This window comes from Lepidochelys kempii, chromosome 2 (assembly GCF_965140285.1).
Source record: "Lepidochelys kempii isolate rLepKem1 chromosome 2, rLepKem1.hap1, whole genome shotgun sequence".
NCBI classification, from domain to species: domain Eukaryota; kingdom Metazoa; phylum Chordata; order Testudines; family Cheloniidae; genus Lepidochelys; species Lepidochelys kempii.
In genome coordinates, this window is record NC_136381.1 from 220,600,836 (window position 1) to 220,626,351 (window position 25,516).

At 41.7% G+C, this 25,516-nt stretch overlaps 1 protein-coding gene across 1 annotated transcript in view; it reads right to left on the reverse strand.

Moving 5' to 3' along the window:
- UMAD1 (UBAP1-MVB12-associated (UMA) domain containing 1) overlaps positions 1-25,516 on the reverse strand; it is a 133,213-nt gene that overhangs the window by 39,667 nt on the left and 68,030 nt on the right. Inside the window, exon 3 of the mRNA XM_073333866.2 lies at positions 3,187-3,272. Within this exon, the coding sequence (XP_073189967.1) occupies positions 3,187-3,272 (86 nt within the window). The remainder of the gene's footprint in view (positions 1-3,186; positions 3,273-25,516) is intronic.

Here is a 25,516-nt window from a genome sequence, read left to right on the forward strand (position 1 = left end):
TTCTATCATTGTGGTATTTAGGACAATGAAAACAATATTTGCATCAAGGGCTATATAATGTGAAAGCTTTGTTAAACCTTTACTTGCACTATCATTTGTTGAGGATTTGGTGGTATTTACATAAACTTTTAGATGTACCACTGATGCAAAACATTCTTCTTTTCTTTCTCACTTAACACTTACGTAGTTTAGCACATTGTCAATCTGTCCACTATCTAGTAGGATGATTTATTTTTTAAATCATTTACCTACCATGTGGAGTCGGGATATCGAAACCATTCAAAAAATGGTTGCTTCAGCCTGGTGAAGCTAGGACCCAGATATTCAATGGCAGTTACAAAACAGAGATAAAATTTTATTTTATCACACTTTGCTTTTAAAGACTGAGAAATATTTATTCCTTTAAATTTGCCATGCTTAAGAATAAGTTTTTGGACATAAGGACCAGTACTGACTTTCGTTGCTGTGAATTCTAGCATAGCACTTTCTAGGATCTGCAAAGCCGCAGACAACAAAAGACCCTCTCATTGAAAAGTAGGAGTCTTCAGTTACAATGGTGAGCTTGCAGGTGGTCATGGTGGGTGTTATCACTTAGTACAGATGGTCTGGAGAAGTTAACATTCAGGCCAGTCTATTGAGTCAGGAGCTCACAGCTTTTCACTCAGTGTTCAGTGCCTTAGCCTCAGTCTCCCGGGCACTGGAGGGTCATGCCAGGGCATCAATTATTTAGGCACTGTCTACTCCTTTTATCCAAAGTCAATTTTTTTTTGGTGCTAGACCTATCTGTACCTCCATTTTAATGGCTTTGTCAATACCGTCTTCTGCAGCTTTTAGGAGGCAACTTGCTATTGCATCCCCTTTTCACATCTTACGCTATCATACCATGGGATCCGGGTGCTCCCAGAATCATCCTCACTGCCATCTGAGACAGACTCTAAGGTTCATTCAGGATCCCTCGCCCTTGTCAGCCATATATTCGCTACTGTTGGTGTGATGCTGTAAAATTCCTAGTGGTTTCACTTTGGACATTTAGTTCAAGGGATGAATCTAGCACATCCCTATGGACCAGTAGACCCTATTGGTCACCAAAGGCTCAACTCCTTCCGGTCAAGAATACCAGATGATATTTCCTTTAAGTGGGTGAAGGGAGACCACCTCTAACCAGATCTAAGTCTCCAAAATGAATGTTGTCATTCTAACAGAAAACACCTTCTCCTTGACCTTCATGTGATTTGGAAGACTGAGAATACTAGAAAGTTTCAGTTAGCTCAAAGTTACAAACCCTCTGGTGTAGGATTAAGGGAGTTCTTGTCAAATTTGTGGATAGGACAATGGCTGCATGTGTGGAAGTCTTCTGAAATAGGGATTTTGGAGAAAAGAGCTTTCCTTTTTAAAGTTATAGGAAGAACTTTCTTCTCTGGTTTTAGAGAAGAGGATGGTGTGGTGCTGTATGGAATCTGGGGGACACTTGAGGATATTATGAATATCAATATTTTAAAATTGTAATGAGTTATGCCAGATAGGCCATGTAAGGTATCTGCAAAAATGTTATAATTTGCCAGATATGATCATCTCATTTATGTGTTTGTATCACCTTTGTATTATGTGTTAAAGATATGTATGTATGTCTGTATTTCAAACTTGTACTATGCTTCTGGGTGACACCCCCAGATAGTTTGGCCATCAGCTCTGCCTACCCTGCTTGCTGGCCCACTGAGGACCATCAACTATACAACTGACCCATTGAGAGAAGGCAGATACACCTTATGACTCAGCAAGGCATGCAGGGGCATGCCTATGGACAGAACTCTAAGGCTTTACAGCCAGCCATATGTTGGACAGCTTGTGTTTGAAACAAAGTAAGCACAGGCCACATGGCAAAAGACTATAAAAGGCAGCTGCATCTTCTCCATTTTGTCTTCAATCCTGCTTCTTACATCTGGAGGAACTTTGCTACAAACTGAAGCTCTGAAAAAAGGACTGAATGACCCATCCAAGCTGTGGATTTGTTCCAGAGGGACTTTCGAGCCAGCAAACTCACCAGTACTGCTAGGAACCAGATATATGGACTTTGAAGTTTTTGTATGTATGTGACTGCTTTACCATTTAGCATCTCTCTTCTTGTTCTTTCTTTTTTCTTTATAATAAACCTTTAATTTTAGACACTAAAGAATTGGCTGACAATGTTGCATTTTGGGTAAGATCCAAACCTATAGTGACCTGGTAATGTGGCTGATCCTTTGGGATCAGAAGAACATTTTGTATATGTGAACAGAGTTTAAAATAACTTCTCACCGTAGTGGATCTAGGTGCTGACTGGGAGCCAGAGACTGAAATACAATGGGGGGTAAAGGGGGCTGTGTGATTTCTTTTTTGCTTCTTGATAACCAGTGTGGGAGATCAGAAGTGCAGTTGTGACTGGTTGGGGGAGTTTAACTTCAGTGTTACTTCCAAAACTGGTGGGTATCTGCTTTCCCTTTCGCAGCCTGCCCTTGGCATTTCCAGTGAGGGCTGCCCCAGGCACCCCTGGTCACAGATAGTTCAATGGTTTGGGTGTTAGCCTGGAATTTGGGAGACTCAGGTACAATTCCCTACTTTGGCAATTCATGTGTGACCATGATCAAGTCACTTTCTCTGTGCCTCAGTTCTCCATCTGTAAATTGGACTACTACTACTTTACAACTCCTTTGTGAGGATACAAACATTTCAGATTAAGCAGCACTCAGATGCTATGCTAATGCAGGCTATATAAGAACCTTAGATTGATAGAAAGAAAAGGAGTATTTTCCACTGCATGCATACAATGAAGTGAGCTGTAGCTCACGAAAGCTTATGCTCAAATAAATTTGTTAGTCTCTAAGGTGCCACAAGTACTCCTTTTCTTTTTGTGGATACAGACTAACATGGCTGCTACTCTGAAACCTTAGATTGATAGAGAAAGGCTTGAATGCAACAGCGCTATTACAGTTGTGTTTCTCTACCACACTGACTTTTCTTTGACGCTCAGCAGGACCTCAGTTTATTTAGATTAAAAAATTCAATCACATCTATGCCCTTGTCTGCAAAGCCAGACCAAAATCTACTACCTAATATCCTTAGAGATCTCTGGAATAGCAGCAGTTTATTCAATAATCTTCTGCTAAGAAATGTCACCAAAGACACTTAAGGAAATGTAGTCTCTCTTACCTGAACAGGTTGATTGTATGTAGGTCCTGTCTCAGGAAATGAACTTTTATCTTTAGATGCTCTTCTCTGTTCATTAATTGTATCACCTATCAAAGCAAAAAAATAAATGTATTTTAGTGTAAGGTTTTCTATTTTCCACACAAACTAGTAAATCAATTTCTGGAGTACTAATCTCTAATTATATGATTCACTGTACAAGGGAGATTTAAGTCTACATATGTTATTTCCACATTTATATTTTCCAGCTTGAATTCAAGGAAAAAACCATATACACATGCATTTTCGGAAGCAGTCCACACAATCATAATTGGTGGTGGTCTGTGAGAAAACACATTAAGATGAGACCCAAATTATGAAAAAATCTAGAACCCTTGTTTTATAGTGTTCTGGGAATATTCCAGCAGAGCCATTCTGGAAAAAGCAAAAATGCTGTCAGCCTTTGAGAGGCAGCGGCAAAGTGAGGATCTGGAGCTCAAGCACATCACATACGCAGTTAAAAAGCATGCACCAGACAGTTGTCTTCAAAAAGATGTGGTGGATGCCACAGCTGTAGCAGGCAAAATCATAGTAAAATTCTAAAGACCATGAACTTGAATTGATCTTGAGTAGCAAAAGTACAAATAATAATTTTAACAAACAATTTAAAAGAGTGGTGAGCAGATAATTTGGAAAGGTGCAAAAATTATTGTAGTCAGATTATCCCATATACTCCCAATTATCCAAATAGCATATGAACATAAGAATAGCCATACTGGCTCAGACCAATGGTATATCTAGCCTTGTATCCTGTCTTTCAACAGTGGCAAGTGACAGATGCTTCAGAAGGAATGAACAAAAAAGGCAATTTATCAAGTGATCTATCCCCTGTAGTCAAGTCCCAGCTGCAAGCAGTTAGAGATTTTGGGGACACCCAGAGCATGGGGTTGCGTCCCTGACCATCTGAGCTAATAACCACTGATGGACCTATCCTGAATGAACTTATCTAATTCTTCTTTTTAAACTCAGTTGTACTTTTGGCCTTCACATCATCTCCTGGAAAGGAGTTCCACAGGTTGATTGTGTATTGTGTGAAGTAGTACTTCCTTATGTTTGTTTTAAGCCTGCTGCCTATTAATTTCATTGGGTGACTCCTGGTTCACGTGTTACATGAACACTTCCTTATTCACTTTTTCCACACCATTCATGATTTTATAGTCTGCCATCATTTCCTCTGTTAGTTGTCTCTTTTCCAAGTTGAAAAGTCGCAGTCTTATTATTCTCTCTTCTTTTGGAAACTGTTCCATTCCCCTATTCATTTTTATTGCCCCTCTCTGTGCTGCTTCCAATTATAATATTTCTATTTAGAGATGTGACAACCAGAACTGCTCACGGTATTTAAGGTGTGGGCATATCAGGGATTTATATAGTGGCATCATGATATTTTCTGTCTTATTATCTGTCCCTTTCCTAATGGCTCCTAACGTTGTGTTAATTTTTTGGACTACCACGGCACATTGAGCAGATGTTTTCATAGATTCATAGATACTAAGGTCAGAAGGGACCATTATGATCATCTAGTCTGACCTCCCGCACAATGCAGGCCACAGAATTTCACCCACCCACTCCTGCGAAAAACCTCTCACCTATGAGCTAGTGAAGTCCTCAAATCATGGTTTAAAGGCTTCAAGGAGCAGAGAATCCTCCAGCAAGTGACCCGTGCCCCATGCTACAGAGGAAGGCGAAAAACTTCCAGGGCCTCTTCCAATCTGCCCTGCAGGAAAATTCCTTCCCGACCCCATATATGGCGATCAGCTAAACCCTGAGTATATGGGCAAGATTCACCAGCCAGATACTACAGAAGATTCTTTCCTGGGTAACTCAGATCCCACCCCATCTAACATCCCATCACAGGCCATTAGGCCTATTTATCATGAATATTTAATTACCAAAACCATGTTATCCCATCATACCATCTCCTCCATAAACTTATCGAGTTTAATCTTAAATCCAGATAGATCTTTTGCCCCCACTGCTTCCCTTGGAAAGCTATTCCAAAACTTCACTCCTCTGACGGTTAGAAACCTTTGTCTAATTTCAAGTCTAAACTTCCTGGTGGCCAGTTTATATCCATTAGTTCTTGTGTCCACATTGGTACTGAGCTTAAATAATTCCTCTCCTTCTCCGGTATTAATCCCTTTGATATATTTATAGAGAGCAATCATATCTCCCCTCAACCTTCTTTTAGTTAGGCTAAACAAGCCAAGCTCCTTGAGTCTCCTTTCATAAGACAAGTTTTCCATTCCCCAGATCATCCTAGTAGCCCTTCTCTGTACCTGTTCCAGTTTGAATTCATCCTTCTTAAACATGGGAGACCAGAACTGCACACAGTATTCCAGGTGAGGACTCACCAGTGCCTTGTATAACGATACTAAAACCTCCTTATCCCTACTGGAAATACCTCTCCTTATGCATCCCAAGACCGCATTAGCTTTTTTCACAGCCAAATCACATTGGCGGCTCATAGTCATCCTATGATCAACCAGTACTCCAAGGTCCTTTTCCTCCTCCGTTACTTCTAATTGATGCGTCCCCAGTTTATAACTAAAATTCTTGTTATTAATCCCTAAATGCACGACCTTACACTTCTCACTATCAAATTTCATCCTATTACTATTACTCCAGTTTACAAGGTCATCCAGATCCTCCTGTAGGATACCCCTGTCCTCCTCTAAACTGGCAATACCTCCCAGCTTTGTATCATCTGCAAACTTTATTAGCACTGTCATAAATGTAAAGGGAAGGGTAAACCCCTTTAAAATCCCACCTGGCCAGAGGATAAATCCTCTCACCTCTAAAGGGTTAAGAAGCTAAAGGTAACCTCGCTGGCACCTGACCAAAATGACCAATGAGGAGACAAGATACTTTCAAAGCTGGGAGGAGGGAGAGAAACAAAGGGTCTGTGTCTGTTGGTATGCTGCTTTGCCGGGGATAGAACAGGAATGGAGTCTTAGAACTTTTAGTAAGTAATCTAGCTAGGTATGCGTTAGATTATGATTTCTTTAAATGGCTGAGAAAAGAATTGTGCTGAATAGAATGACTATTTCTGACTGTGTGTCTTTTTTGTAACTTAAGGTTTTGCCTAGAGGGATTCTCTATGTTGTGAATCTAATTACCCTGTAAGGTATCTACCATCCTGATTTTACAGGGGTGATTCCTTTACTTCTATCTACTTCTATTTCTATTAAAAGTCTTCTTGTAAGAAAACTGAATGCTTTTTCATTGTTCTCAGATCCAAGGGTTTGGGTCTGTGGTCACCTATGCAAATTGGTGAGGATTTTTACCAAACTTTTCCCAGGAAGTGGGGTGCAAGGGTTGGGAGGATTTTGGGGGGAAAGACGTGTCCAAACTGCGTTTCCCAGTAAACCCAGTTAGAGTTTGGTGGTGGCAGTGGTTATTCCAAGGACAAAGGATAAAATTAATTTGTACCTTGGGGAAGTTTTTAACCTAAGCTGGTAAAAGTAAGCTTAGGAGGTTTTCATGCAGGTCCCCACATCTGTACCCTAGAGTTCAGAGTGGGGGAGGAACCTTGACAAGCACACTCCCACTTTTTGTGCCAATGTCAGTAATAAAAAGGTTAAATAAAATTGGTCCCAAAACCGATCCTTGAGGAACTCCACTGGTAACCTCCCTCCAGCCTGACAGTTCACCTTTCAGTAGGACCCGTTGTAGTCTCCCCTTTAACCAATTCCTTATCCACCTTTCAATTTTCATATTGATCCCCATCTTTTCCAATTTAACTAATAATTCCCCATGTGGCACGGTATCAAACGCCTTACTGAAATCTAGGTAAATTAGATCCACTGTTTCCTTTGTCTAAAAAATCTGTTACTTTCTCAAAGAAGGAGATCAGGTTGGTTTGTCACAATCTACCTTTTGTAAAACCATGTTGTATTTTGTCCCATTTACCACTGACCTCAATGTCCTTACTACTTTCTCCTTCAAAATTTTTTCCAAGACCTTGCATACTACAGATGTCAAATTAACAGGCCCATAGTTACCTGGATCACCTTTTTTCCCTTTCTTAAAGATCAGAACTATGTTAGCAATTCTCCAATCATACGGTACAACCCCTGAGTTTACAAACTCATTAAAAATTATTGCTAATCGGCTTGCAACTTTGGGTGCCAATTCCTTCAATATTCTTGGATGAAGATTATCTGGGCCCCCCGATTTAGTCCCATTAAGCTGTTTGAGTTTTGCTTCTACCTCAGATATGGTAATATCTACCTCTATATCCTCATTCCCATTTGTCATGCTACCATTATCCCTAAGATCCTCTTTAGCCTTAAAGACTGAGGCAAAGTATTTGTTTAGATATTGGGCCATATCAGAGCACTATCCGCAATGACTCCAAGATCTATTTCTTGAGTGGTAACAGCTAATTTAGAGAACATCATTTTGTATGTTTAGTTGGGGATGATGTTTTCCCAATGTGCATTACTTTGCATTTATCAACACTGAATTTCATTTGCCATTTTGTTACCCAGTTTGGTGAGATCCCTTTGTAACTCTTTGCGTGTTGGCTAGTTTTTGGGCTTGTTATTGTTGCTTTTTTTTTTTTATTGGCTCCTGCCCCTGGCCTGCCCCCAGGCCCAGCCAATTGGAAAGCTTGAATGGTGATTGGAATTTGGCTCCAGCTGCTACGTCGCCTGGTGCCTATGCATGGTAATATGCAGGCGGGGCTATTTGACATGCACGTGGACTCCTGTGCTTTGTTAAAAAATAATTTAAAGATCCTGTCTGGCTCCTGTCACCCCACCAGAGAGTGCTGGGGCTGGGGGAGGGTGAGTCAGGCCAGCTGCACCAGGAGTGGGGCAGAGGTAGGTAGGGATGGCTGGGGGTAAGGGGTAGAGCAGGTAACAGGACCGCTGGGGAGCAGAGCTGGGCTGAGCTGCGGAGGACTGGAGCCTGGCTTGGGGGCAGCAGAAGTGGCCAGGGATGGTGGGAAATTGGCAGAGGGATGGGGATTAGCTGGAACACATTGTCACAGATCTGTTACCTAAAAAGAATGGCTCAGGTGTGGGAATTTCCCTCACATCCTATTCAGTGAAGACTGATACAGAGAATTCACTTAGCTTCTCTGCAATGGTCTTGTCTTCCTTGAGTAATCCTTTTGCACCTCGACTGTCCAGTGGTCCCACTAATTGTTTGGAAGTCTTCCTGCTTCTGACGTACAGTACTTATATTTTTATTTTTTTTTGCTATTAGATTGCGTGTCTTTTGCTAGTTGCTCCTCAAATTCTTATTTGGCTAACTGTATTTTCACATTTGATTGCCAGAGTTTATGCTCCTTTATGTCTTCCTCAATAGTATTTGACTTCCAATTTTTAAAGGATGTCTTTTTGTCTCTAACCACCTCTTCTACTCATTTTTGGTCCTCTTACTGTTTTTTTTTAAATTTGGAAGATATACATATAGTTTGAACCTCTGTTATGGCATTTTTAAAATGCAGTTTGCTGGTATTTCACTATTGTGACTGTTCCCTTTAATTTCCGTTTAACTCATTTCCTCATTTTTGTGTAGTTCTCCTTTTGAAGTTATAAGCTACTGTATGGGTTTCTTTGGTATCCCCTTCCACCCCCCATAGAAGTTAAACTTAATTAGCTTATGGGTGCTACTTATGGTTACTTATTACTGCACAGAACATTATTTTAACCAGTTGCTCCTCAACTGAATCACTCCCTTCTTCTTCCAGTGCTTTAGCACAGCTCGTTGAATCAAAAGGTCAGGTCTCTCTAAAACTGCTCACTCTGAAGTTCACATTACTAGAGTTAATAATTTCAGCCCAACGGATGGAGAACTGAGGCACCTTATTATCTTGCCACCATATATGCAGTTTTTCTGGATACTGTAAGGTTAAATTACACCTAAATTATTCCTAAACTGAGTACTGAGTTTTATTGTTACGCTGACCTTCTATCCCAACCCTTTAGAATAGGCAACTGAATCATCTGGGTCTGAACTCAAGGTTTTGTTTGTTTATTTTTTCCATCTCATTCTCAGGAGTTTAGGAAAGTTATTTGTCTGTTGGATAATCACCAATATGGAAAAGCAATTTCTAAGACCCTCACTGATATACAGTCTAAGCATTTGTCTAACCTATGATCAATCTTATTGTCAGGGATCAGTCCTCTAGAAGCATTCTCTGGTTCCTGGGCAGTAAGGACTGAGGCATCTGTTGTAGAAATGTGTAAGGTTATCATATGGACTTCCCCACACACCATTAAGTCTCATCAGCTGGACCTTCTGTCTGCGCAGAATACCCCCTTTGGGCAAAAGGCACTACATGCAGCACTTTAAGGTAAGCCCTCTTCACCTATCAATTATCTCTACTTTTTTTTTTCCAGAGGGTTGGAGAGAGGGTTACATGATGACTATTTCTCACTGGCAATATTTTTTTTTAAAAAATAGCACTCAGGGATCCTCCTCACCTTTGATGAAGGGTGACACTGTTTTGGCCTCTCTACTCTCTCATTCTGCTTTGGCAATACAGTATCTCACAGAAGAGAGGAGGGGCTGATATACTGAGCTCATCATCACAAAAACCCTTTGCCTCGATTCCAGGTAAGGGGGAAAAGTTGATGGGAAGAATGGGACTCAATGCTTCACTCTTACTGTCTTCCAGTAGGAGAAATGACAACAACAGAGTATTATCTGTGAACAATATCCCCTTCTATTTACTTTTTAGTTTTACCATTTTGTGATTCCTCATTTTCTCTAATTTAATTTTGTTTTAAATTAGAGTTCTACAGCCCTATCTTAGTTTAAAAGGCACAGATGTTCAGCAAAGAATATAGGTTATTATCATACAACTCTGTGTCACCACAAGACAACAATTTCTACAAAATTCAACAGTACAGATTTTTTGCTTTTTATGAAGTCACTTTCTAGGTGATTAATTCAACTGCAAGACAAATCAACTGATCAACCGGCAAGATTTCTATTCTACAGAAACTACATTTTTGTATATTATCACCAGCTGAGACAGCATGGACTTTGCCAACTCTGCACTAACTGAATTTAATCCTAATGCAGCAGAAAAACTTACTGTTCACATCTTTTGGATCTCTCTCTCCATCTGTGCAAACTGCTGTCTCTCCCAATATACAATGAGTAATTCTCAAAAATTTCATTTTAAAGTTCAACCTAAAACTGAATCCAAAAAACAATGACATATACACATGGAAAGGCTCTCAAAGCCTCGCTGACATAATAATTATGGATGGCAATATCTGTAAACAAATATACAGTTCAGTTTGTGACTGAACTCTGAAAGTGGGAATTCTGAGGCTCACAATCATGATATTCTTATCAAAAATTAAATCACTACAGTATACATTTTCATACGGATGGGATGGTACTTTCCTAGTACCATCTGATCAGATCAGAATTCTTGTACCATCGAAGATCAGAATTTTTGGTTTCTATCCTTGGTTCTGTTATGAGTCAGTCACTTTGTTACCTAGGCCAATCATTTAACCTCTCTCTGCTGTTTTCTGTAAATGTGCACAAAAATGAGTTACCTATCAAACAATAATGTTCTAAAAATGTTATATTTATAAATTATTTTGAAATTTTCATATGAAAGGAGCTACATAAGTGTGAATTATTATGAAGTTAGACATAAATTACAATGCATTTTAAAAACACTTTCCTTGCCTGTGTTACAAATTATGAAGTGCCTAGCTTGTTTGTGGATTAGATAGCATCAAAGAAGCAGGAAAATAAGAAAGAGAAAGGAAAAAAAAAAAACAGCAAGAAGGAACAGCAATGAGTTTAAAGAAAAGACAAACTAAGAGAGGAAGTTTTTTTTTTGTAATTAAAAAAAACACACCCACCACACATCCCCCCCTCCCCCCCCACTAGACAAGAAAACCTAAAGTCGTGGTTCTCAACCTTTTCCAAATCAGGGCCTCCAGGACCCTTCTTTTAGGAGTATGGGAAGGAAAAGATAGTAGCCACCACCTAACACCTGTTTGTGGTTCTGTAGGTTGACCCATGCTCTGAAAAAAAAAAAAAAAAAAAAAAGAACAAAAGGGAAAAATGGATGTGAGTGTTGTAAACATTGTACAAAACATGGGAAAGAACATGGACTAATGAAACTAAGAAGGGATACAACTTTGGTAAAATCAGCTATCTATTTAGACACCCTAGCCAGGTCTTTTTTAAAGCTCTCACTGACCACTTGTACATTCATCAGACCAACAAGCTGGGGCGGCTTTGCACCACCACAAGAAGATACTTGCACAGAGCTGCATTTGATTTTGTATTAATAGATTAAAAATTACCTATCATACTTTCATGTAGTTGCTTAACTTTTTCCTTTAGACATTTTAAAATTAACAACATAATGATATATCTGGAAGTAGGAGAAGAATGTACAACAGCATAATTCAATCAAACTGAGAGATGAGAATGAATCTTCTAAATAGTTAGGCAATATTTTTATACGAAATAACTGTATAAAAACTCTCTCTCCACAGTAATTATCAACTTTAATTTGAAAAGAACTCTTCTACCCTACAGCTACCTCTCCATACACACCCCACAAAAAAAATAACCCAATAAGCTTTGGAAAAAGCAATTTAAAAACTGATACAATACAGCCTGTAAACCAGGTTTGTTGTCTACATTTCCCAGGCAAGAATTACTAATACTTGTAGATCAAGAGATTTTGTGTCCCTCCTTACCTATAACTTAATACAATCTCTCTATAAATAGCAGCCTCTTTCAAAATCATAGGATTGCAGTGGTGAATCCAGAGATCTAAGATTCTAATGGAAGGTTTATGTTGCACCCATTGCAGCATTTGCATTCCATCACGACTTTCTTTGTGGGAATATCAAATGTTACTCCCAGGTTTAGAACCCTAAGGAAAAGCAGATTATTTTTGTCTAACACACAGTATTGAACAATAATCTAATTTACTTCTTCCCCCAATAATAATCTCCTGAAAACTCCTGTATGTCCTAAATGGTATACAGTAACATGAAACCATTACACAATGACTACATATGAAAAAAGGAATTCAGAACCAAAGACAATTTTACTAGACAGAGAGAGGGCATAAATAACCTTTCCACAGTACCAATATATATATATATTTCAACAGCTAACAAACACTAGCCTTGGTCTCCACAATAAAACTAACAGTAGTAATACACTTACTAACTTTAGTGACCTGATGTACTTTAATTCTGGTGATGAAAATAGGGGAAAATAGCCAGTTTTTCACACAAATTAAACGTGTGTGTCCAACCTGTCCTCAGAAACAGTTGAAAACAACATCCAAAACCAACAGAATAGCTAATCTCTGGATCAGACGTCTTTCCTGCGTAACCAGCTCCACACAACGAAAGATTAAAGGGCTACATTTTTTAAAAGAGCAAATTGGTCAATAATGTGGATTAACTGGGATTAGTGTTATTTTCACTAATTTTGTGCTTTAAAATGGTTTAATATTTCTAGGAACTTCACTTTAAGGCCAGTTTTGTAAAGGAGACTCTGAACTAGGGAACTCCTGATTTACTTTCATCTTCTAACAAACAACATGTAAATAAATTTATATCAATTTAATTTTATAATCTAAGAGTTTTAAAAAAAAACATTTAGTAGAATTAGAGAATATTTCTCACTTTGATACATAAGGAACTTGCTAACTGTTGATTCATTCTTTTTATTTTCTTGTTATACTTTGAAATATAACAGTACGACTTCCTTAGAAAAAACTCTGACATTTAAATATTGGGATTTTACGCGAGTCTTTTTAACAGAATCAAGGAAAATTTATAATAATTTCTCTGAAACTAGACCATTACCATAGAGAAGCTATAATTTAGGCAGAAAATCAAGGTGAATGATCATAATCTTTCATTTAGAAGGCTAGTACACTAAAAATACATGTATTTATGTGAAATACAGGCACCTTTTCAGCTGTGTAAATATAAAACAAAAATACCACAAAATATGAGTTGTATTTATTCATAGCTTTAGCAACACAGAGTTCATACTACAAAACAAATGCATTTATGGATTGTTTGGATACTGCATAAACAGATATAGCAAAGTTACAACCACCAAAAGCTTTATTACTTGCATCATTTGTGGACAAAATGAAAAACTATCATAACTGCAAATCATCAAACACTTATATTACAATGAAGTGTAATGACCACAAAGAACCTGAGTAGAGAGTCAGTTGAAAATTTTCTGATGGAATGTTTTCAGTCAGAAAATGCCAATTCATCAAAATCAAAACATTGCTGGAATGTGCTGATTTCAATTAAACTTATGAGGAAATCTGCCTAATTTCCTGCCAGTTCACCTATCCTACCTTCCCAGACTGACAAGGCTTCCAAGCTCCTAGCTCCTCAGCAGCACGCTTTGCTGGAAAGCCTGAGCATCCAGGCTCCACACTCCTGGGATGCATGGGAGCCTTCAATTTACTGGCTCCCAGGCTGTTGGGCAGAATGCCTGGCAGGCTATTGGAGAGTCCAAGTTCCTCTACAAAGTACCTGGCGGGCTGAAACTGAGTAGAAGCTCCTAGGGTTTTCAGACTCCTGGCTGTTTCATAGCCCATCTGATGAGCTAGCAGGGAGACAGGGCTCTTGGGCTCCATGGCTCTTCAGCAGACTGGGTTTACGAGGGCTTCTAGTTCACCAGGATCTGCAGCTCCTCAGCAGCCCAAGTGAGGGCTCCCAAACTCCCTGGCAGCCTGCCTGTGGGCAACCACTAGCCAGGCTCCTGGATGCCAGGCTCTGCTCCTCCCCTCTCCAGACTGCGGTGGTCCTAAGATGACTAGCTGGAAGGATGCTATGGAGCTGGGGCTCCCAGATTCTAGGGGCTGCTTGGCAGGCTGGCTGGCCAGCTTCATAGGCTCCCAGGCTGGCCAGTTCCCTGGCAGCCCATCTGGTGAAATGCCAGTTAGCCAGGACTCCCTGAGCAGCCCAAGGAGGAAGCCAAAAGATTTCTGTTTTGGTTCTCCCTAAAGATGGAAGGTCCAATTAAAAAAAAAAAAAAAAAAAAAAGAAGACTTTTCATCACAATTTGGTACAAATGTTTTTTCTCCAAAATATGAGCCTTTTCACAGGATAGAAAGATTGTTTCCCTGTCATCTCTAAGGGTATGTCTACACTATGGAATAAGGTCGAATTTATAGAAGTCGGTTTTTTAGAAATCAGTTTTATATATTCGAGTGTGTGTGTCCCCCACAGAAAATGCTCTAAGTGCATTAAGTGCATTAACTCGGCAGAATTCTTCCACAGTACCGAGGCTAGAGTCAACTTCCGGAGCGTTGCACTGTGGGTAGCTACCCCACAGTTCCCGCAGTCTCTGCTGCCCATTGGAATTCTGGGTTGAGATCCCAATGCCTGATGGGGCTAAAACATTGTCGCGGGTGGTTCTGGGTACATATCGTCAGGCCCCCGTTCCCTGCCTCCCTCCGTGAAAGCAAGGGCAGACAATTGTTTCGCGCCTTTTTTCCTGAGTTACCTGTGCAGACGCCATACCACGGCAAGCATGGAGCCCGCTCAGGTAACCGTCACCCTATGTCTCCTGGGTGCTGGCAGACGCGGTACGGCATTGCTACACAGTAGCAGCAACCCCTTGCCTTGTGGCAGCAGACGGTACGGTACGACTGGTAGCCGTCATCGTCATGTCTGAGGTGCTCCTGGCCACGTCGGCTGGGAGCGCCTGGACAGACATGGGCGCAGGGACTAAATTTGGAGTGACTTGACCAGGTCATTCTCTTTAGTCCTGCAGTCAGTCCTATTGAACCATCTTATGGTGAGCAGGCAGGCGATACGGACTGCTAGCAGTCGTACTGTCCCATCTTCTAACAGGCAGGCAAGAGATGAGGATTGCTAGCAGTCGTACTGTACCATCTTCTGCCGAGCAGCCATGAGATGTGGATGGCATGCAGTCCTTCTGCACCGTCTGCTGCCAGCCAAAGATGTAAAAGATAGATGGAGTGGATCAAAACAAGAAATAGACCAGATTTGTTTTGTACTCATTTGCTTCCCCCCCTCCCCTGTCTAGGGGACTCATTCTTCTAGGTCACACTGCAGTCACTCACAGAGAAGGTGCAGCGAGGTAAATCTAGCCATGTATCAATCAGAGGCCAGGCTAACCTTCTTGTTCCAATAAGAACGATAACTTAGGTGCACCATTTCTTATTGGAACCCTCCGTGAAGTCCTGCCTGAAATACTCCTTGATGTAAAGACACCCCCTTTGTTGATTTTAGCTCCCTGAAGCCAACCCTGTAAGCCGTGTCGTCAGTCGCCCCTCCCTCCGTCAGAGCAACGGCAGACAATCGTTCCGCGCCTTTTTTCTGTGCGGACACCATACCAAGGCAAGCATGGAGGCCGCTCAGCTCACTTTGGCAATTAGGAGCACATTAAACACCACACGCATTATCCAGCAGTATATGCAGCACCAGAACCTGGCAAAGCGATACTGGGCGAGGAGGCGACGTCAGCACGGTCACGTGAGTGATCAGGACATGGACACAGATTTCTCTGAAAGCATGGGCCCTGACAATGCATGCATCATGGTGCTAATGGGGCAGGTTCATGCTGTGGAACGCCGATTCTAGGCTCGGGAAACAAGCACAGACTGGTGGGACCGCATAGTGTTGCGGGTCTGGGACGATTCCCAGTGGCTGCGAAACTTTCGCATGTGTAAGGGCACTTTCATGGAACTTTGTGACTTGCTTTCCCCTGCCCTGATGCGCATGAATACCAAGATGAGAGCAGCCCTCACAGTTGAGAAGCGAGTGGCGATAGTCCTGTGGAAGCTTGCAACGCCAGACAGCTACCGGTCAGTTGGGAATCAATTTGGAGTGGGCAAATCTACTGTGGGGGCTGCTGTGATGCAAGTAGCCCACGCAATCAAAGATCTGCTGATATCAAGGGTAATGACCCTGGGAAATGTGCAGGTCATAGTGGATAGCTTTGCTGCAATGGGATTCCCTAACTGTGGTGGGGCCATAGACGGAACCCATATCCCTATCTTGGCACCGGAGCACCAAGCCGGCGAGTACATAAACCGCAAGGGGTACTTTTCGATAGTGCTGCAAGCTCTGGTGGATCACAAGGGACGTTTCACCAACATCAACGTGGGATGGCCGGGAAAGGTGCATGACGCTCGCATCTTCAGGAACTCTGGTCTGTTTCAAAAGCTGCAGGAAGGGACTTTATTCCCAGACTAGAAAATAACTGTTGGGGATGTTGAAATGCCTATATGTATCCTTGGGGACCCAGCCTACCCCTTAATGCCATGGCTCATGAAGCCGTACACAGGCAGCCTGGACAGTAGTCAGGAGCTGTTCAACTACAGGCTGAGCAAGTGCAGAATGGTGGTAGAATGTGCATTTGGACGTTTAAAGGCGCGCTGGCGCAGTTTACTGACTCGCTTAGACCTCAGCGAAACCAATATTCCCACTGTTATTACTGCTTGCTGTGTGCTCCACAATATCTGTGAGAGTAAGGGGGAGAAGTTTATGGCGGGGTGGGAGGTTGAGGCAAATCGCCTGGCTGCTGGTTACGCGCAGCCAGACACCAGGGCGGTTAGAAGAGCACAGGAGGGCGCGGTACGCATCAGAGAAGCTTTGAAAACCAGTTTCATGACTGGCCAGGCTACGGTGTGAAAGTTCTGTTTGTTTCTACTTGATGAAACCCCCCGCCCCTTGGTTCACTCTACTTCCCTGTAAGCTAACCACCCGCCCCTCCTCCCTTCAATCACCGCTTGCAGAGGCAATAAAGTCATTGTTGCTTCACATTCATGCATTTTTTATTCATTCATCACACAAATAGGGGGATGACTACCAAGGTATCCCAGGAGGGGTGGTGGAGGAGGGAAGGAAAATGCCACACAGCACTTTAAGCACAGCACTTTAAAAGTTTACAACTTTAAAATTTATTGAATGACAGCCTTCTTTTTTTTGGGCAATCCTCTGTGGTGGAATGACTGGTTGGCCGGAGGCCCCCCCACCGCGTTCTTGGGCATCTGGGTGTGGAGGCTATGGAACTTGGGGAGGAGGGCGGTTGGTTACAGAGGGGCTGCAGTGGCAGTCTGTGCTCCAGCTGCCTTTGCTGCAGCTCGACCATACACTGGAGCATACTGGTTTGGTCCTGCAGCAGCCTCAGCATTGAATCCTGCCTCCTCTCATCACGCTGCCACCACATTTGAGCTTCAGCCCTGTCTTCAGCCCGCCACTTACTCTCTTCAGCCCGCCACCTCTCCTCCCGGTCATTTTGTGCTTTCCTGCACTCTGAAATTATTTGCCTCCACGCATTCGTCTGTGCTCTGTCAGTGTGGGAGGACAGCATGAGCTCGGAGAACATTTCATCGCGAGTGCGGTTTTTTTTCTTTCTAAGCTTCACTAGCCTCTGGGAAGGAGAAGATCCTGTGATCATTGAAACACATGCAGCTGGTGGAGGAAAAAAAAAAGGGACAGCGATATTTAAAAAGACACATTTTATAAAACAGTGGCTACACTCTTTCAGAATAAACCTTGCTGTTAACATTACATACATAGCACATGTGCTTTCGTTACAAGGTCGCATTTTGCCTCCCCCCACCGCGTGAGTACCCCGTCAACCTTCCCCCCTCCCTGTGGCTAACAGCAGGGAACATTTCTGTTTAGCCACAGGCAAACAGCCCAGCAGGAATGGGCTCCTCTGAGTGTCCCCTGAAGAAAAGCACTCTATTTCAACCAGGTGACCACGAATTAGATCTCACTCTCCTGAGGATAACACAGAGAGATAAAGAACGGATGTTGTTTGAATGCCAGCAAACATACACTGCAATGCTTTGTTCTACAATGATTCCCGAGTACGTGTTACTGGCCTGGAGTGGTAAAGTGTCCTACCATGAAGGACGCAATAAGGCTGCCCTCCCCAGAAACCTTTTGCAAAGGCTTTAGGACTACATCTAGGAGAACCGCGAATGCCAGGGCAAAGTAATCCTTTCACATGCTTGCTTTTAAACCATGTATAGTATTTTAAAAGGTACACTCACCAGAGGTCCCTTCTCCGCCTGCTGGGTCCAGGAGGCAGCCTTGGGTGGGTTCAGGGGGTACTGGCTCCAGGTCCAGGGTGAGCAACAGTTCCTGGCTGTCGGGAAAACCGGTTTCTCCGCTTGCTTGCTGTGAGCTATCTACAACCTCATCATCATCATCATCTTCTTCATCCCCAAAACCTGCTTCCGTATTGCCTGATCTCCATTGAAGAAGTCAAACAACACGGCTGGGGTAGTGGTGGCTGAACCCCCTAAAATGGCATGCGGCTCATCATAGAAGCAGCATGTTTGGGGCTCTGACCCGGAGCGGCCATTCGCCTCTCTGATTTTCTGGTAGGCTTGCCTCAGCTCCTTCAGTTTCACGCGGCACTGCTTCGGGTCCCTGTTATGGCCTCTGTCCTTCATGCCCTGGGAGATTTTGACAAAAGTTTTGGCATTTCGAAAACTGGAACGGAGTTCTGATAGCACGGATTCCGCTCCCCAAACAGCGTTCAGATCCCGTACCTCCCGTTCGGTCCATGCTGGAGCTCTTTTGCGATTCTGGGACTCCATCATGGTCACCTGTGCTGATGAGCTCTGCATGGTCACCTGCAGCTTGCCACGCTGGCCAAACAGGAAATGAGATTCAAAAGTTCGCGGTTCTTTTCCTGTCTACCTGGCCAGTGCATCTGAGTTGAGAGTGATGTCCAGAGCGGTCACAATGGAGCACTCTGGGATAGCTCCCGGAGGCCAATACCATCGAATTGTGTCCACATTACCCCAAATTCGAGCCGGCAACGTCGATTTAAGCGCTAATCCACTTGTCAGGGGTGGAGTAAGGAAATCGATTTTAAGAGCCCTTTAAGTCGAAATAAAGGGCTTCATTGTGTGGACGGGTGCAGGTTTACATCGATTTAACGCTGCTAAATTCGACCTAAAGTCCTAGTGTAGACCAGGGCTAAACCTGGTCTCTGGAAGAAAGTCTTCTTCTATATATTTAAATTAGGCCTGATCTTAGTTGCAATAATTTCAAGGTTTGATTTTAAACCAGTTCAATTAAACCAACACAACATTGTATATGGACAGTCTTAAAGTACACTTAAACTTGGTTTATACTGATTTAATCTGTGTTAGTAAATTACAAGTAAAGTAAACAGGATGTAAACTACCAGTTTTTAAACTAATTTATGTTTAACCATGCAGGGATTTGCACTCATTTAAACAAAAACATTATTTTTAAAGAAAATTCTACCACCATAACATTCAACTATTTATTTCCTTATGCTCTCAAAAAGTGAAAGATTAGGTGGTTTCATAGTTTAGAGCCATGAAATATGCTATTGGTTTGCATATGACATTATTATATAGTAAATCAGAGGATCTTATATTATACATCACATCTCATGCCATACACCACATCAGGAATTAATACTGTGGATCTGTAATTTGTAACCAAAACTGATGTTGACAGACAATTCACTTGCATGCAACTGAAGGACAGAGGAAATGCATGATATGAATCAAAGTATTTCACTGCTTCAAGTGAGTGCACTGGAAGAAACATTCAGACCATCGTCTATTTGGTGGTATTTAACTTTTAATAGAAATGCATGGGAGGTTTGGAGTTTCCAGTTCATTCCTTAAATGCAAGGAACAACTGACAGCTTTAAATTTTGGTTGTTCATTTGGGTGCAAACTAGTATTTTTCTCCTTGCTCTGTCTTGTGGGATACTTAACATTGTTCACTTCCTTCTCTCAGTCATTAATAGCATTGAAACTACAGAGAGTTTTAGTAAATTCATATAATGTAGAGTCATTATAGATTGTTTCTTCCCCCCCTCAACGATCTCTTTGTTCCTATAAATATGTCAGAAGATCAAACACACTAAGCCCCTGATTACAGTTCTTCAACCTTAAACCTTTGCTTGTGATTTTTCTCTCTTTTCATTTTCTCCGCAAGATGTTATAGGACGATACCATAAATACATTGCTTGATCATTATCTTAAACAATATCATATTTTATTACTAACATTCTAAACAAAACAAGTTTAACAAACTCTTTGTGGTTTATTTTGTATGTGGCTAGATGGCCATTGTTTTAGCCACACCTATCATGTTACAAAATAAAAACGTAATAATAGAATTTGCACTACACTATAACGTTTACCACAATGATATTTTTGATACTGATTCATCAGCCTATTTAAACAATTAAAGCTACACTACCAAATGAAACAACTAACTTTAGAGAAGTGCTCCTGGCCAATTTGTACAAAATGAGATTAAACAGTTGCAATTCTGTTTTACTGTTCACCTTACCCAGTACAGCAGTTGACAGAAAAGTTTCTAAGTTTCTCAAATCTCAAAGAGCCCTGCATCCCAAAACTGAACATTCCATTACTCCACAAAGCTTCTGAATTCTCGTATTCTTAGTCATCCTCCTAAGTATATTTGGTAATTTCAAGAAACTGCAATACACTTAGTCAAACCCACAACCACTACCACAGTGAGACAGATCTCAACCCTAAAAGGGCCAACCATTTGCACTTTAAGAAAGAACATTAATTTTGAAAAAATTGTTTCAGGTCTTCCAGAAGCCTACTGTAAGGGTCACTATAAGCAACATGTTCCTCTTGATCAAAGCAATCAGTTTACCTGGGAGTACCATTTCATTTGGGTCTGAGAGCAGACCAAAACAGAAGGAAAGAAGAAAAGAAAAGAAAGAAAGAAAGAAAGAAAGAAAGAAAGAAAGAAAGAAAAAAGAAAAGATGACCTTCAGTGCAAAGAGGAGTACTATAAAAGATACCTACACAGATAGAAACGGATACACTCAAATGAATATCTGTAGAGTGGGCACCTTCTACAAGTAAGACCAGAAGGAGAAAGCATGGTCATACACATCTCCCTTCCTTTATTCTGAACTTAGTATCTAGCTGGACAAAGGATCATCAAAATAGGCCAAAAACTGCCATCCAATCATGTCTCTGCAGTACAAGCTACGTTGGGCATCATGTCCACAATTGAAAGATGGAGGTCTATGTAAAATGATATTGAGACCTGGGGTGCATGTGCATATTCTAGTGCACCTGTTATGGTCCTTTAAAACTGGAACCCGAAGTTCTAGATCGCATGCCAACTTCTAGTCATGTTCCCCAGAAGAAATTACTGTGATAGAGGGATAGGCCTGTGCCAAATTGTGAACTCCATCTCGTGTTGCGAGTATGATTTTTGTTCAAGGGCTCTACTTTATACTGTAACTTTCATTTTGGGGTATGACCACAGAATCATAGAACCATAGGGTGAGAAGGGACCGGTCTAGTCTAGTTGCCAACCTCCTTTATGGATTAGAGCAGTGGTTCTCTACCAGGGGTACCCATACCCCTGAGGATACATCAACTCATCTAGATAGTTACCTTGTGTTACAACAGGCTACATAAAAAGTACTAGCGAAGTCAGTACAAACTAAAATTTAATATAGACAATGACTTGTTTATACTGCTCTCTATATATACACTGAAATATACGTATAATATTTATATTCCAATTGATCTTTCTCTTATAATTCTATGGTCAAAATGAGAAACTTAGCAATTTTTCAATAATAGTGGCTGTACCACTTTTGTATTTTTATGTCTGATTTTGTAAGCAAGTAAAGATTATGTCTTTTTTTTTAAGTGAGGTGAAACTTGGGGTATGCAAGAAAAATCAGACTCCTGAAAGGGGAATAGTAGTCTGGAAAGGTTGAGTATCAGAGGGGTAGCCGTGTTAGTCTGGATCTGTAAAAGCGGCAAAGAGTCCTGTGGCACCTTATAGACTAATAGACGTATTGGAGCATAAGCTTTCGTGGGTGAATATCCACTTCGTTGGATGCATGGAAAGGTTGAGTATCTCTGGATTAGAACATCTAGTTTGTAGTGGAGACTTAATATCAAGTAGAAAGACTGTCTGAGAAGATAGTGACATTGCGCCAGATATTCTTCATAGTTGCATGATTATGATATAATTATGGCAAGATTATGACACATTTTGTACAAGATGGGTCATATAAGGTGTCAAGGTTCCTTCCCCACTCTGAACTCTAGGGTACAGATGTGGGGACCTGCATGAAAAACCCCCTAAGCTTATTTTTACCAGCTTAGGTTAAAACTTCCCCAAGGTACAAACTATTTTACCTTTTGTCCCTGGACCTTATTGCTGCCACCACCAAGTGTCTAACAAATATAACAGGGAAAGAGCCCACTTGGAAACATCTTTCCCCCAAAATTTCTCCCAAGCCCTACATCCCCTTTCCTGGGGAAGGCTTGATAAAAATCCTCACCAATTTGCATAGGTGAACACAGACCCAAAACCTTGGATCTTAAGAGCAATGAAAAAGCAATCGGGCTTTTAATAGAAGAATTTTAATTGAAGAAAAAGGTAAAAGAATCACCTCTGTAAAATCAGGATGGCAAATACCTTATAGGGTAATCAGATTCAAAACACAGAGAATCCCTCTCGGCTAAACCTTAAGTTACAAAAGACACAAAAACAGGAATATACATTCCATTCAGCACAACTTATTTTATCAGCCATTTAAACAAAACAGAATCTAACGCATATCTAACTAGATTGCTTACTGATTTTTTACAGGAGTTCTGACCTGCATTCCTGCTCTGGTCCCGGCAAAAGCAACACACAGACAGAGAGAACCCTTTGTTCCCCCCCGCTCCAGCTTTGAAAGTATCTTGTCTCCTCATTGGTCATTTTGGTCAGGTGCCAGCGAGGTTATCTTAGCTTCTTAACCCTTTACAGATGAAAGTGTTTTTCCTCTGGCCAGAAGGGATTTAAAGGTGTTTAACTTTCCCTTTATATTTATGACATAAGGTATCACTGGAAAAGTTATGATTTGCTGAATATGATTATCTTATTTGTGTGCATGTATCATTTTTGTATCTAAAGTTAAGAATATTGACTATATATCTGTATTTCAAATGTAGTTATACCTAGGTCACATCCACTAGGCAAGATGCTTCTAGTCTAGATAGCTGGTTGAGAAGCGCCTATTCAAGGTAATGGGTCATCAGGGGAAACAACAGGCCTTAGAAGAAGCTTATCCCCCACCTGGTGAGCCTTCCTGAGAACGCTCCAGACTGCCTGTAAGTAATGGCTGCTATGACTTAGTAGGGCGTGCAAGGGCATGTGACCAGACCACATGACACTGATCCCCATTTTGGGTACCTGTATTTTTCCACAAACCAGTCTGGAAACCAAGTTTGAAACAAAGGGTTCCTGCCATATGGAAAAGCTATATAAGGCAGGGAGTGACATCATCTGGGTTCTTCCTTCCCCCACAACTGAACACCTGACAGAAGCTCCGAAAGAAAAGGACTTGGAACAGGGGTGGGGATCCCAAGCTGCAAAGCAAATGCAGCTTGTGCCTTGAGAATCTGCAAGCCTGCTTGTATCATCAGTCAGGGTAAGAAACTGCTAATTCATATCCAATCTTTCTAGTATTATAGGCTTAGTTTGCGGTTTTATTTATTTACTAGGTAATCTGTTTTGATCTGTTTATCACTTATAATCATTTAATCTATCTTTTTGTAGTTAATAAACTTTGTTTTATGTTTTAATCTAACCCAGCTGAAGAGTCTGTGGAAAATCTCAGCTTCATTTAACACAAGTTGATTGTGCATATTCTTCTCCACATTGAGGGAGAGGTGAACTGAGTAATAAATTCATACTGGTTGTGGTTTCCATCAGGGCAGGATAGTACAGCTCTGGGGTCCTAGGCTGGGGGTTATTTTGGCTGTAGTCTCTCTACTGTTGGTTCATGCAATGGCTGGTCAGTGTTATATAACTGTAGCTGGGTGTGTCCCTGCATCTGTGAATGCTGGTGGAAGTGTAGGACCAGGAGTGGTCTATAACTTGTCACAGCAGCACAGTGCTGAGACGGAGTCCAGGCTGGTGAGTCAGACGGCTCAGTGGTACCCCAGTTCCAGCTGGCATCCTGGGGGGAACCCATCACGGCTATAACAGAGCAATCAAAGGCCATAATGTCGAATGACTCTCCCGTACTGGAATAAGGGGTCTTCTACCACTGAAGCCATTGATTTTGAGTGACTCTCTACACAGAAGCTGATGGGCAGAAATGGAGACTGGAACTCTCCCAGAGGAAGCACATGGGCAAAAAGGAGACAAGGTTTGTTTTTTAAAGGAAGAGGTGACTACTGCCACATGAAAGAAGACCAAGCTAAAGACGACAGGAAGGGCTACATAGCATAAGAATGCTGACCAAACTCAGGATTCTCCGGAGGGTTTGAGATCAGACTTGTCGGGGGCATGGGGAGGTGTGTTCATAATTTGCTGTTTTACAAAGATCTGTAACCCTCTAGTGTGCTTCATGGTTAAGAAATTATTTTGCTAAACTTGGGTTCCTTGTTGTCCCCAAAGGGTTTACCAGAGAGCTCCCTGCTAGCTAGACTCTGGGGAAATTATCTAAGCAACTGAGGGATTGGAAGGGGTGTGGTACTAGTTCCAGAGTGTAAGGCAACAAAACTGTGGGAATCCCACTGCCCAAGAAGGATGTCAGACAGGGGATCTGCACTTGGGAGCGTGCCTGAGAGATCCAGAGCTAGGAACAGTAACCAGTCATTACCCAGACCCAGGTGGGCTTAGAAGCATGTGGGATCCAGCTGTTAATGGACACACAATGGACTGGTATCCATCCATCCAAAGATGGTGACTGGACAGGAGGGAGTGAAAACTGCATATATGGCTTACTGACTCTTGGGAAACAGAGAAGAGAGGACAGATTTAAGGGCAGGGAGGGACTTGTTTGGGGTACTCTGTATCTGTCAGGTGGAAGACCTGCAGGGACTCCTGAATGGAACAGGAGCTGGCTAGGGAGAAACCTCAGATGGGAAAAGTTGTGAAGCTGTGGAAGAAGGGCTAAGACAAGACCCTGTGAGGTTGTTTTAGGTTGCTTTGGTTTGTTTTGATTTTTTGTTTATAAGTTAATACAGAAAACCCTGAGAAAAGGAAATGGAATTGTGCAATTGCTTGGAGCACGATTTCACCTTCCTTGCATGGTAGATCAGCCCACTGGCCTATAGTCTTAGTCACAACCAATTGTGTACTGAAAGAATAAACCATAGACGACGAAGCGGGTATTCACCCATGAAAGCTCATGGTCCAATATGTCTGTTAGTCTATAAGGTGCCACAGGCCTCTTTGCTGCTTTTACAGATCCAGACTAACATGGCTACCCCTCTGTAGCTACAAGCAGAGTTCTTTCACTTTTTAGGTCATAATAC